Source organism: Pipra filicauda, unplaced genomic scaffold, assembly GCF_003945595.2.
Source record: "Pipra filicauda isolate LSUMZ 115617 unplaced genomic scaffold, ASM394559v2 scaffold26_size5592650_pilon, whole genome shotgun sequence".
NCBI classification, from domain to species: domain Eukaryota; kingdom Metazoa; phylum Chordata; class Aves; order Passeriformes; family Pipridae; genus Pipra; species Pipra filicauda.
Genome location: NW_024104387.1, coordinates 62072 through 78926, shown reverse-complemented (window position 1 = coordinate 78926; position 16855 = coordinate 62072). Strand labels below are relative to the sequence as shown.

General features: G+C 48.9%; 2 protein-coding genes across 2 annotated transcripts in view; one reads left to right on the top strand and one right to left on the bottom strand.

Annotated features, from left to right (window-relative positions):
• The window catches only part of SLC22A18 (solute carrier family 22 member 18), a 71831-nt gene extending 70047 nt beyond the window's left edge, over positions 1 to 1784 (bottom strand). The window contains exon 1 of the mRNA XM_027737272.2: positions 1773 to 1784. The gene's annotated coding sequence lies outside the window, so the exon portion shown is untranslated. The remainder of the gene's footprint in view (positions 1 to 1772) is intronic.
• A 10936-nt stretch (positions 1785 to 12720) lies between these two features.
• CDKN1C (cyclin dependent kinase inhibitor 1C) lies at positions 12721 to 13996 on the top strand. Its single transcript, XM_039382471.1, has 3 exons — positions 12721 to 13477; positions 13568 to 13657; positions 13782 to 13996. The coding sequence occupies exons 1-3, from the start codon at positions 13027 to 13029 to the stop codon at positions 13994 to 13996; spliced, it is 756 nt and encodes a 251-aa protein (XP_039238405.1). The 5' UTR covers positions 12721 to 13026.
• Positions 13997 to 16855: the final 2859 nt, after the last annotated feature.

Below are 16855 nucleotides of genomic sequence, written 5' to 3'. Positions count from 1 at the left end.
TCAAGGCCCCATTTGGTGCTCTGTAAACACAAAAAGAGGTTGAGACTCAGATGAGTGAAAAATATTAAATCCTCCTTGTCTTGCAGATGGGACCCTAACAGACAGAGGTGTTTAATTTCTTCCCTGAAAACACAGAGGAAGTCTGTGGAAGAAGCTGGAGTCAGATTCAATTATCCTTTGGACACCAGTTCTGTTGCTTAACCACAGGGCAGTTTCTTCTCTCTAATATTCTGGAAAGATTAAAATAAAAGAGAACATTTCTGAATGCTGGAATTTGACAACAAAACATGCAAATGGGGCAGAGACTGTGTCAATTGTAAAAGAGTTTTGGAAAAATCCCGTGGCCTGAATTCATGAGAGTTACACCAAGAATAACATGACCAAATAGGAAGAAAAATCTCAGTTCTTTGTACCCATCCAGTCTTACTGGCTCCAGCAGGACCTCACCAGGGCAGGAGCCTCACGCACATGCTCACACCGAGTGGCACCTTGCTTAGGATTATTTCAGCTCAGCCAGAGTACTCACCTCTGAAATTATCCCCTCAGCTGCTGACATTGCTGTGGCCCACCTCTACCCAGAATCTCTCCTGAGCAAACAGAAACCCTTCAGGTTTCAATGAGCTGCTGCCACGCAGTGGAGAAGGGCTGCTGGGCTGCCCAGAGAGCAGCCACTGACCTCCTTCAAGCGAAGACATCAGAAGACAGCAAATGCCACCAGCCTCTAGTCTGCTATGCTACAACACTGAAGAATCAGCAAGCAAAAAATGACTCCTTCCTTAGTGAAAGCCCAGGTCTGCTGTGTGACCTGTCTCCTGGGCAAGGGTGGTCTCCCCCAGACTTGACATTCTTCTTCCTAGTGCTCAAGCCATACTTGTTTTAAGCAAGAGTGACCTATCCATCCCTATAGGAAACTGTGATTAAAGGACTGGTTATACCATCAGCTGCTGAGCAGGGCCCAGGCAAAACTCCACACACTAATAAATGATGGTGACAGCCCAGAAGCAACGGATGCTTCTGCTGCCTCTGTGGTTGCGTCTTAAGCTTCCTGGCATGTTGGCATGACCGACCTTTAGACAACTCACTGCTGGATAATGGATGAAGCCCTGGGCTCCAAGATACACACAGTGCATTGAAGATCCAAGGTTTACAGCCAAAGAATATGCTAGAAGTGACAAATCTGGATACACACAGAAATAGAGCCTCATACTTAGCCTGCAATATGCAATATTTCATTCAGCTGGTATTATACAGCCACCTTCTGGAATTGCAGCAATGTCTGGAATGCAAAAGCTGTTTATCATTTAAATAACATTTAGGCCACTATAATTTATATGAGAATTGTTACTGATTGGAGCTGTATGGAGCTTCTTGTTGTGGTTTGCTGTAGGAATGCTGCAGATTTCCTCTGCACACATTACATTCTGCACACAATGGGAGTCCCAGACATTTTCAACTAGTCTCAAGCCTTCTGCCTTTACCAAAACATTTTCCTGTGTCAGAATCAAACAATTGCCTGATTTATAAATCTCAAGCATTCAGGAGACCACCAGCAACACAATGTAACAAAAATCTCTCTGTCATTCAACCTTCCAACAAAGCTATACACAGCACAAACAAAACATGGATATGTATCCAGCATTTCTGCTAATGCATGTTCCTGTATAGAGCAATTAGAAGAGGGCAAAGCATGTGTCTGTAAAACCTTGCACATCCCAAATACGGCTTCACCACACATAGAAGGGTCTGTGCTACAGGCTCAGAGAAATCCTTACTGGCTTGGGGCCAGAGGAGACGTCCCCTCCCAGACTTGCTCCATTCAGCTGGCTGGTTTCACCACATGGACTTGGGACCTGTAAGGAACCAACATGTCATGTGGAGAAAAGGGAACAGCTGACCCCATGCCCAGCTGGCTCCATCCACTGTATGGGCTGGGGACAAACCTGTGTTGCAGGTATTTGCTGCCTGTGAGTGGAAGAGGTGGGACAACGGTATCCAGAGTCATGCAGGGCTGGATTTATCAGCAGCTCAAAAGTGGAGGAATGTGCAAACATGGCTAGACAACCCTTGATCAATTTTGGCTCTAAATGCCTTACAAAGCCATTTCCAAGGTCGTTATTTTTCTCCCTCTAAGCAAACACCTCATTTCAGGTGAAGGCTTGAATTGGCCGTGTAAAGTCAGAGCTAACCCTCCAGTTCAGACTGTTGCAAGTTGGAGCAGAGCATGCACTCCTGCCTGTCATCCAAATCACCCAGGAAAAACAAAGCTTTTAAAGATCTAGAAGACACCAGCCCTTGGAGGTATCTGCTCTAACAGCTAGGCCTCCATCCCCTGCACTAGCAGTAAAAGCTGTAGCAAGGTCTACTTTTAGATTATTACAGTCTGGATTTTAGTCAGAAATACAAGAGCAATGACAGCCTTACGACTGCTGGTTTTTGTTCAAAATATCAGAAGGCTTTGGAGACCCTTCACTGTCTCCTCCTGGCCTTCCAATCCAACCTTTGGTTGGATTCACCTGAGATAAAAAGAAATTGAACCTCCTTTGCTGGAGGTGGAAATTCCTCATGGACTCCTTAGCACCGAGGTTGTAGGGGTGACTCACTAATGGCTCTTGAGTGGGATATGAGGAATCTTCACAGTGGTTTGGGGAAAATTTTCAAAGTATTTCAGCAAAACCAATGTTGAACAACGAATACAACTCTAGCATGAACACATGGATAGAAGTGGGAAAGCTTAGAACCCTACTCTATCATATAAGTAAGTCCCTCTTGAAATATATCTGAAACTTTGCTGTTAAGAGGCCAGAACCTGCACGGTACTATTTGCTTCTCTTCTTTCCAGTTCAGAGCAAAGGATGAGGATGCATTTCTAATATGTTGCAGGTATGTCCGACACACAAGAAAACCCCAAACCTGTTCAGTTATGTCTTTAAAGTGTTCTCTTGAAAGTTCATTGCTCACAATAATTCTTCAGAATTATTCTGGAACAACACCAGGAGCTATGAATTAAATTTGTCTCTCTTTATAAAGAATAAGAGCAAACTTTGCACACTGTTACAATCCCATCCTGGCATCAGGACATGAGTGGCACACAGAGGTCTTCCCAAGAGAAAATCCCTAAGAGCTATTTATTTTTAAGAAATATTTCAAAATAATTTTTAAAGCTTGTCTTCAAGATGATCACAGGCCCACAACCCAGAAATCAAGCAAGTCCTACAAATTTTTAGATTATCTCTGCAAAACTGCCCCAAGGAGGGTGCTAGGGAGAAATTCCCCAGCTTTCTACATTGGCTGGGTCCTGGAGGCCCCTGTTAAAACTGACACAAATCTACTCAGCAGCTCTGCCCAGACTCTCTCCTCACTACCTTCAAAAGAAAAAAAAAACCAACCAACAATAAGGATTTATTCCTTGTATTTATTGCCCAGTACAGCCAGGGGAATGGTGGATTATATTCCTCCTGAGACTCATCAATCAAATAATTTACCAAATTCAGTCACCTGTGTGCAAGTGAAGCAACAACCACCACGAATCCCACTGGAGGTGCCCTCAGAAGTCGCAGGACTGCAGCGAGGCCCAGGACCTCGTTGGGAATGCCAGGACAGGTCAGAGGAAAATCTTGCTTAAATGTTCTGGTGGTTGAAAAGATTCAAGATTAAATTTACAGCCTGGTGGTTTAAAAAAAAAAAAAAAAGCCATTCTCCCATCTGCAAAGCAAGTGCATTTGATCTAGAAAGCAATAAGTCTCCATAAACATAGCACCTCCAGATGGATTTCTTTCCTTCCAGAGTAAACTCACAACCACTTGGCCTCTCTCAGCTTAAATGATTTCACCTGCTTTATATTTTCTCTTTGAATATCAGTGATGACCAGCTGACTCATTTTTACTTTGAGAAGTGCAAGACCTGGATTACTTGGCTTAGGACTGAAACCTTGGTCCCAATTCACCAGGAATTTTGTCTCTGATTTCCATGCTAACAGGATTTAATCTTCAGGTCTTTCATCCAGCTCCTCTTCTGCTTTTTCTGTTAGGAAAACATGAGTTTCAGACTCATTCAGTCTTGACTATGTTTGAGAATGTGTCTCATGGCTCACACTAGAAGAATTTGTACCATGTCATTTTGAAATGCCTTCATGTGTGACTGCATGCTCACTGGGGGCCAGTGAGATATCTGTTATCTCACACAGCATCAGTGTATGTCTTTAATTGCACCTTTATGGAATTAAAGGGTAATTGATAGTCAGGTACAAATTCATCTCCTTGTGCCTGATCCTTCTGTTCTCAGTCCAAAATTCATCCTACGTGAAACTGAGGGTCAGGCACCTGGAGCTCCTTGCCCTGCAAACTTGTTTTAGCAATAGCTCCTGCAAGAAGTTTCAGAGCAGCTGGTAAGGGTAAATTTTAAGGTTCCAGAATAATCTGATGATTTTTCAACCTGGTCGTAGCATAGGAAAAAATATCACTTTCTCCTGGTCTCCACCATCTACCAAAGGACATTACAATCACATGTAATCAGCAACATTTCTGATCACAGCCGAAGGTAACAGGTCCTTCCAGCCTCTGTCCAAAACTTGAGAACTAGTTCCTTAAGAAAAAGCTATATCAGTGGATGTACTGTAAACCATTAGAAAGCCTTCAAGTCAGTGTTACCTGTGGTCTTCCACCTTCTCTGGTCTGCTAGGTTATATGGCATTTAGTTTCTCTTTGCATCTATGGGATACTGAAGGCTAGTGGGATTTGTGCTGACTGCTGTTGTGGATGGCACATACAAATCCTAAAATGCTGCACCATATATAACATAGGCTGAGCTCCCAGAAATGAGTCACAGCACTAATTGTTCTGCATTATATAAATGTGTTCACAGCATGCTGCTGGATCCAGATACAATTAACTCCTCACTCCGTAGGAATACATACCATATTGCGGGCAGGGCAGCCGTATCACAGTTAAACTGCTGTAAAACGATTGTGATGGACCTCCCCAACAGAGCTCATTGAACCACTCCCTTTGCAGGTTCACCACTGGGTGATGCTTGGTCCACATTCAAAGCCTGCAGCAAAATAATTGCTATGATTCTAGCAGGAATATTATAAAGTGATTGCTTTTCAAGATTAAGAGCAAATAAAATTGTAGTGCTGTGACTTCAGAAAGTAACTACACTACAAGCAAATTTAAAGCCGTAGGCAAGAAGATAAATTAATTAAAGAATACAAACAAGAAGCCAGGGGGTGGGGAGGGAGGAAAAATTATCTCATCATGCTGCGTCATCGCATGATATCTCAACGCCCCATCGCAGGGAACGCAGGGAGCAAGCCCGAGGGAGAGGCAAATAAGAAGAGGGAATCCAGCTCAGGGAGAAAGAGAAGGAACAGCCAGATCCCACATTGTATTCCTTTGCCACCCTCTCGTAGGGAGGGAACCAGCCACAGAAAAAACGTAAAGGATACAAAATTCCTGGGGTTCCCTGAGCCATGCCAGCCCCACACGAAGCCAGACGTGTCTTGTGGTCCATGTCCTCTACAGCTGCATCTGCTCCTCCGGGACTGCAAGGGTTTGAGTTGCCATTGAGCTGAGCCACTATCTGTCATATTTGAGAAGTTGTGGCAGTCCGCTGATGTTCCCAGTGACTGGGAAAGGGGAAACAAAATGCCCGCTTTTAGAAAGGAGAAAAAGGAAGACCCATGGAACCACACATTGGTCAATCTCACCTCACTGCCCAGAAAGATTATGGAGCGACTGACTCATCTACCTGGACTTGTGCAAAGGACTTGACACTGTCCTGCTTGACATCCTTGTCTCTAAAACAGAGAGACATGGATTTGATGGGTGGACCGCCAGGTGGATAAGGAATTGGCTGGATCTTCGCAGTCAAAGAATTGTGGTCAACATCTCAATGTCCAGGTGGAGATCAGTGATAAGTGGTGTCCCTCAGATGGCTGTATTGGGACCACTATTATTTAACAGCTTTGTCAGTGACATGGGCAGTGGGATCGAGTGCACCCTCAGTGAGTTTGGCAATGACACCAAGCTGTGCAGTGTAATCAACGCGTTGGAGGGAAGTGATGTCCTCTAGAGGGACCTTGACAGGCTTGAGAGGTGGGCCTGTGTGAACCTCGTGAAGTTCAACAAGGCCAACTGGAAGGTCCTGCACATGTGTCAGGGCAATTCCAAGCACAAATTCAGACCGGGTGGAGAATGGATTGAGAGCAGCCCTGAGGAGAAGGTCTTGGGGGTGTTGGTAGATGAGAAGCTCAACATGACCCGACAATGTGTGGTCACAGCCCAGAACGCCAAAAACATCTTGGGCTGCATCAAAAGCAGTGTGGCCAGCAGGTCAAGGGACGTGATTCCATCCCCCTACTCTGCTTTTCTGAGACCCCACCTGGAGTGCTGCATCCAGCTCTGGGCCCTCATCACAGGAAGGATGTGGATCTGTTGGAATGGGCCATGGAGACGATCAGAAGGCTGGAGCACTTCTCCTACAAAAACAAGCTGAGACAGTTGGGGCTGTTAAGCCTAAAGAAGAGAAGGCTCCAGGGCAACCATAGAGCAATCTTCCAGCACCTAAAAGGGACCTAAAGGAAAGGTGGGGTGAAACTTTTTATCTGGGAATGGAGTGACAGAATGAGGGATAATAGTTTTAAACCAAAAGATTTAGAATAGATATTAGGAAGAAATTCTTTACTGTGAGAGTGTTGATATACTGGCACAGGTGGCCCAGAGAAGCTGTGGATGCCCGATCCCTGTAAGTGTTCACGACCAGGTTGGATGGGGCTCTGAGCAACCTGGTCTAGTGGGGGGTGTCCCTGTCCATGGCAGGGGGTTGGAACGAGATGATCTTCAAGGTCTCTTCCAATGCAAGCCATTCTATGATTCTGTGACAGCCAAGTTACACCTTAACCCTAATTTTTCACAGAATAAAGTGAATGTATCATTCTATTAATAAATCTTGCCAAAGAATCATACGGACTCGGAGCAACTTGAAAAATCTCTTAAGACGGTGATGATAGCTACGATGTATTTCATTACTCAGGAAGCACACAACGGCCTGCAAACGCGGTGGGAAAGGGGAATCGCGGTGGAACGGGCCCCGCCGTGGGGCGGTGGCGGGGCGAGGCCGCGCTGCCCTGGGGCGAGAGGGGGAGCGGGGCGAGCGCCCGGCTCTCCGGGCCGGCGGACATTAGAGGGCACCATTGCCCCGCGCATCGGGACATCCCGGGGCAGCTCCGGGACAGGGGCCGGGCACGCCGCGCTCGCCGGAGCGAGGCAGCCGGGCGGGGCGGGCAGAGCTGCCGCAGGGCGGGGGTACAAGGCGGGCCCCAGCTCCCCGGCCTGACCTCCTGGCGGCGAGACGAGGGGCAGGGACCTACAGAACGGGGAGAGGGAAGGTGAGGGGCACGGCCGGAACGCAAACGCTCCTCGCCGGGATCAGTTTTCCGTCAGCTCGGTGCCTGCGCCCGGACTGGGGCGATTAAAATTTGGATTCGTTTACTCTTCCTTCGAACTGTTTTTTTAAGGTCTTAATCGTCAGGATTCTTTAGACACCCTTCACTTCTTGAGCGTGTGTCGCTTTCGCAGTCATATTTCAAGAATCTTCTAGTGTTTTGGAGAGTTATTTTTTATCTCTAGATTTTGTTCCCTGTCGGTGTGTGCTGGGATCCTTCTGAAGATGCCCCTGATGCACTTACCGCTGCTCTTTGGCTTGCCTTTGGACCCCTCATCTCTCCTCGGCAACAGTCCGGGCCATGAACGATCTCCTTCAGGACTCATGCTAGACTACCACTATTAAAAACCCTGTTTACTTAAGAAACATGAAACCAAAAATAAAACCTATGTAATGGCCCCTTCACCACCACCACCCCCTACCAAAAGCAGAAATAATCTATGAAAAGCTACTCCAAAAATAATATTACCATGGATCATGATGAAGGGCAAGGGGAATGTCAAAACAAGCAAAATGCAAACCTCTCGTTTAATGCAAAGAGTGGCAATGAACAGGACCTGTGAGCATAGAGCATAACTTTGACAGAAATCATACCAACAGAAAAGCAAGGAATATAAATAAATGGAGTATTTAACTGCTGCTCAAATATGACTACACAGTCAGCAAAAAAAGAGCCACCCTCCATGGGTACGTACTGTGAGCTCAAAATGCTGTTTGGTACCTGCCATTCTCAGCCTGCTTTTCAAGTTAACAGCACAGCATTGGTAAGGCTCCCCACACCACACTTCACAGAGAGCATCTTGCAAACAAGTCAGGCTTCCAATCTATATGAAGGGCCAGATGGTGAGTGGACTTCATCTAGTAAAACAACATGATGGAAAGAGCAAAAAAAAGAGTGTGAAGAGAGAATGCGATGGCCCCTGGTGCACTGGCAAGTCCATCAATAGATTAGGCTAAATTCACTGCTACCTTTGTGCTACCCTAATGATGCGCAGCAGCTGGACAGCAAAGCTGGCTATTCTTTTAACAACCAAGAACAGAAAGAATAAGAAAAAAATAATTAAAGGAAATTAAATTAAATGAAGCATTTTTCTGAGAAGTTAGCCTTTGCATATTTTTGAGAGTACAACAGAAAGCAATTCAAATTGAATTAAAGCTGCCAGAATCTTTTCAGAATTCTGTTCAAATTACCTTTTCCCATTTTAATCCCTAAACTAGTGGGGATTTGCCCAGCTATCTAATAATTTGACATTTTAGGCCCTTGTCAAGAAATGGAAAATTCAGTGTACACCAACTTAAATAATTTGAAGTGTCACTTTGATGGTAGAAAAGTCTTGATGAGGAGTTTGAGTAGTCTGTTCTAACTTAGACTTGCAATCAGCTTATTTAAGCAGGATTCTAAAGTACCACGCAAAATTGCCACTGGTGTAAATGCAAAATTGCAAATTGCTTATGATCACATGTACAGTAAAAGAGAAGTGCAAGGGCAATAAAGTACTGATGTTTATTGGCCTGTGCCTCTGCTAAAGCAATTATGGGATATATAACATGTTCTGAAATGAAGCAATCACATGTGGATCACACGACATTTGAACAATCTCAAACACTGTTGAGTGTAGATGGTAACAGAGTATTAAAGGAAATGAGAAGAGAGCAAAGCACAAACCTTCAAGCCTCGGCGGCCCAACAATAGGTCTGCTTCTCTGGTAGCATGCTGAGGAAAATTCCTGCAGGAAAAGTTCACTCCAGACTTGCCAAAAGACAGAGGAGTGCTCCTCTATGGCACCATGTCATGGGGAGTATTTGCCTCTATATACAAATGTCTCACCTAAGCTTTCTCTTCTGAATAAGTTAACCTGGAGCTGTGCAACAGCCAGCCCCATCAGAATGACAGTGCCAAGGCACTCTTTTGTTACCTCCATAACTTCTTATTAAATTTCCTTGGTTACTCCTTGCTCAGTTTACAGTGCAAGGACCTCTCTTCCCCTATCTGCCAAGCCATCAGACTCAGCCCTGGCTCTGACAGTCAACCTGGACTCTTTCCAAACAGGAATAGTCAAATGCAATAAATCTCCTGCAATTACATTCCCTTTGCAATGATGCACAAGCCATAAAGGAGTTTGCTTTCCCTCCCCTCACTCCTTCAGAACAGAGCAGCCAGGAGGAATACACACTAGCTAAAGTAATTTTTTTTTCTGACATAAGCAGATATGACTTGGATATTTTGAGCAAAAATGTTTCATTCTTCTGGGGCATTGTTCTAACCATAGTGGTAATTACTCTGCTCAGTGTTCTGGAGCAGGAATTTCTAAAGAAGTTAATAGGCTTGGTGGTAGGAGCTCTTGGGTAAGATTTTGTGGCTCATGTTAGGCAAACTGCTGGTTTAGAGGATCATAACCTACCCCTCTGGCCTTAGAATTCACAGATTCACTAAATTAAAAACATCTCTCTGTGCATACAGTATTTCCTCCTCAAATGGGCTGGATACTCTCTATCTCCACACAGAAAAGAAACACAGACACCGCTAGAACTGGCAATTGTGAGCTGAAAGTGCTCAGGACTATCACCACTAGCTTAAAACGTAAATGTATAGTGGGACAAAAAAAAAAACCCAGTCGAAGTACCGTGGTGCACTGACAGTGAGGAAACCAAATTAAAAAGCAGAGCTGGTAACCTCAGACCCAAGCTGCTTTACCTCCCAGGTGAGCTGGAAGGTGAAGTGGCCTCAAACACGAGGCAACCTCCAGATGTTCAAACCGTCGTTCCTAACGTCCCTCAAGCACTGCGTAAATATTGGCTAACCTCCGAAAAGGGTTTGGAAGGACAATGATGTGGATTTTGCAGAGGGCACGCCCACATCTTGCAAATAGCAGGGGATCTTGCTCACTCAGCTTTCATTGCAGGAATGTATAAAACCGAGGAGGCAGAACACAGGAAAGGCGGACGCTGGCCTCTCCCGGCACGGGGAGGGAAGGACGGCAGCAGGTTCGTGAGGGCTCCTCACAAAGAGCCCCTGTCTGCAGCGACCTGGCCATTACCTTTTGGCTCACGTCTTGAATAGAGGGCACTTTTTCAGCAGGTTTCTTAGGGAACTCAAAAGTATTTTCTCTGCATAGCACATTTATTTCTAAAAGCACCCTAACTTACATCCCAAGAGATATGTCTGATGGCTGCTGGGACAAGTCCCAGCTGAACACTGTGCCATGTTCACCATGTTCCCCAACCACCCCAGCTTGGTGTGAGACCCATCGCTTCTCTCCTAGCTAAACCCTTGCTAAACTGATGCTCACCTCTTGCTTTCTAAGATGATATGCTCTTAGTGATGAGGAACTAGGGGAGCCTTTCTTATGGCTTGCTCCCTAAATTATATCCTTTGGGCCAAGAGAGATCCACATGGCAATCTTCAAGGGCCATTTTGGGAAAGAAAGGACAGTGTGGTAACATTCACCTAAAATAGCCACATGGGTAGGTTGTGGCCCAGCTCACATGGGAAACCACAAATGTCTGTTGAGACCATCACATCTGAACAGGTATCCTTACAAAAAAAAAAAAAGCCTTCACATTTCCTAAGTACCTGTGCTACCACTATTAGTGAAATGAAAGTGGTCTGTCTGTACCACTGGTTAGCAAAGTCTTCTGCCAGGTGTGACTCTATGCCTGCCCAGGAAACAAGTAGGGATCTGCACACTGAAGACATTTGCTGCATCATCTTCTCTCGGCTGCAAAGCTACAGACCTCCTCCTCTGAGCAGCACATCTCTCCCCACAAATATCAGAAGATGATTTCAGGAGATCAAACCTGCTGTGACATCTCATTGTTCATCAGCCTGAGCATGGATAGACCCTTCCTGTGCAATGAGCAAGGTTCCAACATTCTCTCCATTCTCTCTGCCAGCAGGAGCCAACCCTGGGTCCATGGGTCCAATACCACAGGCACTACTGGGATCTCCTGGCACTTTGGGAACACCACAGAAGGTGCAGTACCTGGGACATGGCGGGAGCTGTCCCGGCTGATCCAAGCTCCTCACCAGCATGGCAAGGTCAGGAGCGAGTGTTCTTGGCAGTGCTGGAGGGCTGTCACAGACTCTGTCAAAGACGTGGGCTGAATTTGGAAACACCACAGAGGAAAATGACTTATTTTGGTGCAGCTGGGAAGTGTTTTCCATGGGTCCAAAGACTAATACTCCTCTTCTTCAAGCTGACACCTGCCTGCTAAGGGAGGTCACCATTGTCCTAAGGGGCCTAAAGCTGCAACCCCTCCAGCCCTGCAGTAAGGCAGCACCTGGACACTCCCTGCAGAGCCAGCACATCCTAGGAATTCATACTAGTTTTATTCCCTCTAGGGAATAAAACCATCCAAGTTGTCTTTGCTCAAAGGTTTGAATATCCCAAAGGCAAGAGCCATAGGAACATGCGGAGCTAGGGTATCCCAGTACACACAATACGATAAAGATCCATCTTTCCCCTTGTTGTTTGCAGATGAAAAACTCACTGTGGTAGAGACCCTCTGAGATGTGCATCAACATTATGATGATGTTCTGGGCCCAATTTTAGCACAGTGTCAATTATGCTCCCCCTCCTTTTCCTTTCATATTCCTCCATCCCAAAACGACAAAAGGCAATGATTGCAGTGACCTCCAGAAAATGTAAAGCACAAGCCAGCTGATCTCTGGCAACACAATAGCGAGATTAGTTCATCTGCAGTGAACAAACACGTATTATGTGGGTTTTAAAGTTAGGAGAGGAAAATGCTGTGGTTTTCATGTATTTCTATTCACTAAGGCTGCAAGTTATTACTTCCATGCAGCTGAGAAGCTCTATTTTTAAAAATAGCCTTCAGCTTGTTTTGAAATCTGCAAGCATCTCGCTTTGTTTTGCAGCAGCGTAATAAAAAAAACCGAGCCACAAACGATCCCGTTTTCCACCACACGCATCACCTCCCCCGCCCCAAACCCCCGCGCTCCACGGATGCTGAAAAAACTCCTCGGGGAAGGGGGGGATAGAAGGCAAACAAACAACGACAACATAATAAAAATAATAACAAAAACACTCCCACACGCACCCTACGCGCGGAAAAGGCATCACGGGGAGGGGGGGGGGGACCAAACCCGAGAGTCGCCGGGTTGGAAGCGGCGGCGGAGCCGCGACCGCCGACAGACAAAGGGAGCAGGGCCGGCCGCGGGCGGGGAGCTCGGCGGCCGCCCCCCGGGGCAGGGCCAGCGCCGGGGCCGCCCCCCCGGTCCGCGGCGGGGCCGGGCCGGGCCAATGCGGCCGCCGGCGGAGCGGCGCTGCCGCCGCAGCCAATGGAGGGCGCGGGCAGCAGCGCTGCCGCCGGGGGACGGGGGGCGGCGGGGGGGGCCCCGCCAATCGCGGCGGGCCGGCGGCAGGGAAACACTATTATGCTAATGGTGTTTTGCTCGCACTCGCGGCGAGCGGGGTTTAAAAGGCAGCGGCCGGGGGCAGGGGCTCAAAGGCGGGAGGCAGGGCTGGTGTGAACGTGAGCGGACAGGTCGGGACGGGAGGTGAGGAGAGGAGCGGCGGGGGGGCATCTGCTCCTTCCCAGCCCACCGCGTCCTGCCCGGCGGCGATGTCCAACGTGCACCTCTCCGGCGCCGCCGCCCTGGAGCGCCTCTCCGCCCGGAGAGCCCTGGCCGGGAACGGCCGCAGCCCCGTCTGCAGGAGCCTCTTCGGACCGGTGGACCACGAGGAACTGGGCCGGGAGCTGCGGGAGCGCCTGCGGGAGATGGGGGAGGACGACCAGCGCCGCTGGGACTACAACTTCCAGACCGACACGCCGCTGCCGGGGCCCGGCCGCCTGCGCTGGGAGGAGGTGGAGGCCGGCGCCGTGCCCGCTTTCTACCGGGAGACTCTGCAGGTGGGACGGTGCCGCGTCCCCCTCCTCCAGGCGCCCCCTTCCCCGTCGCCATCCCCCGCCGCCGGAAAGGGGCCCGGGGGGCGCCTAAGCCGGGAGAACCGCGCCGCGCCCCGCCGCCGCGGCATGCGGCCCCGCCGGAGGGGCCCGACGGCCCGCATCACAGGTGCGTGGGGGTCCTGGGGGGGCGAGGGGGCGGGGGGCGTCCCGCCGCAGTGGCTGATGGACCCCTCCTTCCTCTGCGTCCCCCATCCAGATTTCTTCGCGAGGAGAAAAAGGCCGGCGGAGCCCAAGGCGGCGGCGGAGCGTCCAGCCGGCTGCCCGCCGCCCCCCGCCGCCGTGTCCGGTCGCTTTCTGCGGCACTTTTTTTTTTTTTTTTTTTTTTTTTTTTTTTTAATTTCCCCTATCACCGCTGATTTTTTTTCTGACTTTTTTTTTTGTCCCTCCTCCCTCTTTCTGTTCTTCCCCAGACTTTTGCACTACTGCACCCACGGGAGAGGCGCGCCGCCCCCGGAGGCGCGGCGCCCCGGAGGCACGGGGGGCCGGGGCGGGCGGCGTTGCGAGGTGGGACCCCCTCCGTGCCCGCCCGGACCGGGAGCGGGAGCTGGAGCCGGAGCGAAGCCGGAGCGCCTGCCCACCGGCCGCGCACGGAGCAGTGTTAAAAGTACAGCTGTGCAATGTATGACGTTCTGTATAGAAATGTATTATGCCTAATGTTGAGTACACTGGCCAGAAGTGTAAAGCTTTAAAAAGTCATTTATAAGAAATGTTTAATCTCTGCTGAGCTCTCAGTGCAAAAAAAGAAAAAAGGAAAAATGAAAAAAACAAGTGTATATTTGTACAAAACTTTTTTTAAGAGTTATACTAACTTATATTTTCTATTTATGTCAGAAACGTGGATAACTTGACATCCAATAGTCTTTTTTTTTTTCTTTTGGTTAAGCCAAAGGGCACTATATTTGCTTTTGTTATTTACAAAATGTAAATTTATTTTTATAGTGGATTTTTTTTTTGGCATTCATAAGATGTAGCTATGAATCAAAATATTTTTTAGACTTTACTTGAAGACAAATCTGTTTCAATGGGTCCTGAGCCGGTCTGTACCACTGCCATTGCAAATAATGCCACAACTTCAATAATAAATAAAATAAAAGGAAACGCCTGCAAGGGTGCTTAGTGTGTGCTTGGGGGGAAGTCCGGAGGGAAGGGGGGGAGGAAAGGGACAGCCCCCGAGGCTTGGGCGGTGGAGCCAAGCCCAACTCTTCGCGGGGGGAGTCCTCCCTCGCCCCGGGGCCCCAGGAGCACGACCCCGCCGCGGGGAGAGCGCTTCCACCTACGCCCCCCGGCGAAAAGCTGGCGTGCAGTTCGGAGGGGAAAGGAGGGCTTTTTCCCCTTAAAAACAAGTGTTCCTGAGTACTGCTGGAGTTACCCAAGCATGAGGGGAGTACACGCCCTTCATGACACCCTGAATTCGGCCTTTCGCCACATTTTATGGTTACTTTTAGCCGTTTTCCCTTTCGTCCCAAAGCTGTCTCTGCCCCTTCTCGAGGACCCCGGCAGCGCTGCGGCAGCCACTTCACACCGCATCGGGGGCTGGGCCGCTACCTCCCTCGCTTGGGGATGGTCGGCGGGGGGGGGGGGAAGACTGGTGCCTGCAGGCTGTGACCCCCAGCGGCTCAGCACTAGGGGGACGCCCCTGCCTTAGTTGTGCAAACCTGCCCCGCCCCGGCCCCAGCCGCGAGCCCTCAACCCCCAGCCCGTAACTCTGCCGTGGCTACTGCAGGGAAACACTTCCTGGTACCTCTTGCCCAGCAATGATTTACAGGGCAAACACACCACAGTTCTGGGAAAGGCAGCAGTTCCAGCTCGCCCTAAAAGAGGTAAAAAGCAAAACAACAAATCCACGAAATAAACACTCCCAATAGGCAAAACAGCCTGCATTTTGACATTAACGCTTTGATGACAGTGTCGTCACAACCGTGCATCCACAGCACTTTGCAGTGTCACCTTGTCCCTGTGGCCTGGGAGGGGGTTAAAGCCACAGGATATGCATACAGCCCCGTGGAGTCAAGGCAAACGCCCTGTGCTGAGTCCCAAACCCTGTGCCGCTCAGGGAGGAGGGACGAGGGACGGACCAGGGCTGGTCTTGGCTACAGGTGATGCAGGGTTGGGGTGCTGGAGAGTACAGATGGGTAGCAGGATGCAAGAAGAGGACCAGGATCCTAGAGGCATGGGGACTGACTGGTCAGATTTATCCCTTTCAGACCCCACTCCCCACTCTTGCACCTCCGTGAAGCACTGCATCCCCATGCTGTACCCAGCAGGTGGGGGCGACCAAGAGGGCACCACTCCCTGGCTTTATGAGCTCTGTTTGATACTCTTTCACGGAGGGGGGAGGGAGCTGAAAGAATGAGGTTCAGGGTGAATAAGGCTCAGGGTTTGTCCACATCATCTTCCCCCGGTCCCCGCAGCGCTCCTCTCTGCCCCCCCGTCACGGCCACCAAACACTCCTGGCTGTAAAAGTAACATTGATTACCTCCAGCTCCATGATCGCTTAATCAGAACGGGATTATTTTACACGCCCGCATCAGTGGCCGCTGACTCAATACGATTTTCCCCCCTTTGAAAAGAAAAATAGCTTTTCCCTTTCCTTATGAAAGCCAACAATACCCGGAGTGAGGCAGCTGGATCCTCCAGGATTTATGGGCTTTTCTCTCGCTTTCATGAAAGCAGGTGCCTTTGGGACCTCCATTGTCCCAGCCCCCAACTAATAATAGGACTTTTTGCAATGAAAGATCCCTGCTCTGAGCTTCCAAATACCTCGGCCAGAGGAGCCACCGCCTGCCCCGAGGTGTGCCCAGCCTGACTCAGGAGGAAAACTCTCACCGCGGGGAGAGTTTAGGCACAGGGCTCTTTATCAAAGCAAATAGTTCCAGCTCATGGGCATAGCCTGAGAGAAGCCAGAGGGTTTCCAACCCGCAACAGGGAGGGCCACATCCTGCAGTCCCCTGGGCTGTGCTTTCCTTGAGGGCCCGGGGTGCGGGAAGGTGTGCGGCTGCCCCCGCGCCCTGCCCCACCCAGCCCGGCCGGCCCTCCTCGCCCCGGCACAAAGCACACTGCCCCTATTCTTTCGGCCTTTGTAGCCATATGGCAAATCCATGTAGACACAGCCAACATCCATTTATTCAGGCACATAATGTCCCGCAACAGGGAACAATTGGAACTTTGTTTGCTTCTATTATTGATGCGAATGGGCGACAGAGAGAGAGAGAGAGAAAAAAAAAATCATTTAACTATAAGAGATATCCAGCTAATTATGAACCATATGTGCCTATAGTTTCAAAGCAATCCAATGAAGTTCATTTTAAATCTAGACTACTTTATTAGTACAGAAGACAGATGTCTCAACAGTACATGCATCAGAGGAAACCATGTAAAGAAGTTTTTGAAATATTTAACTAGGACTCATTCATTGTCAGAGGGGCTTTAAAGTGCCCTTTATCATGAGAATGCATAGGCAGAAGAGGAGGGAGGCTGCCGGTTG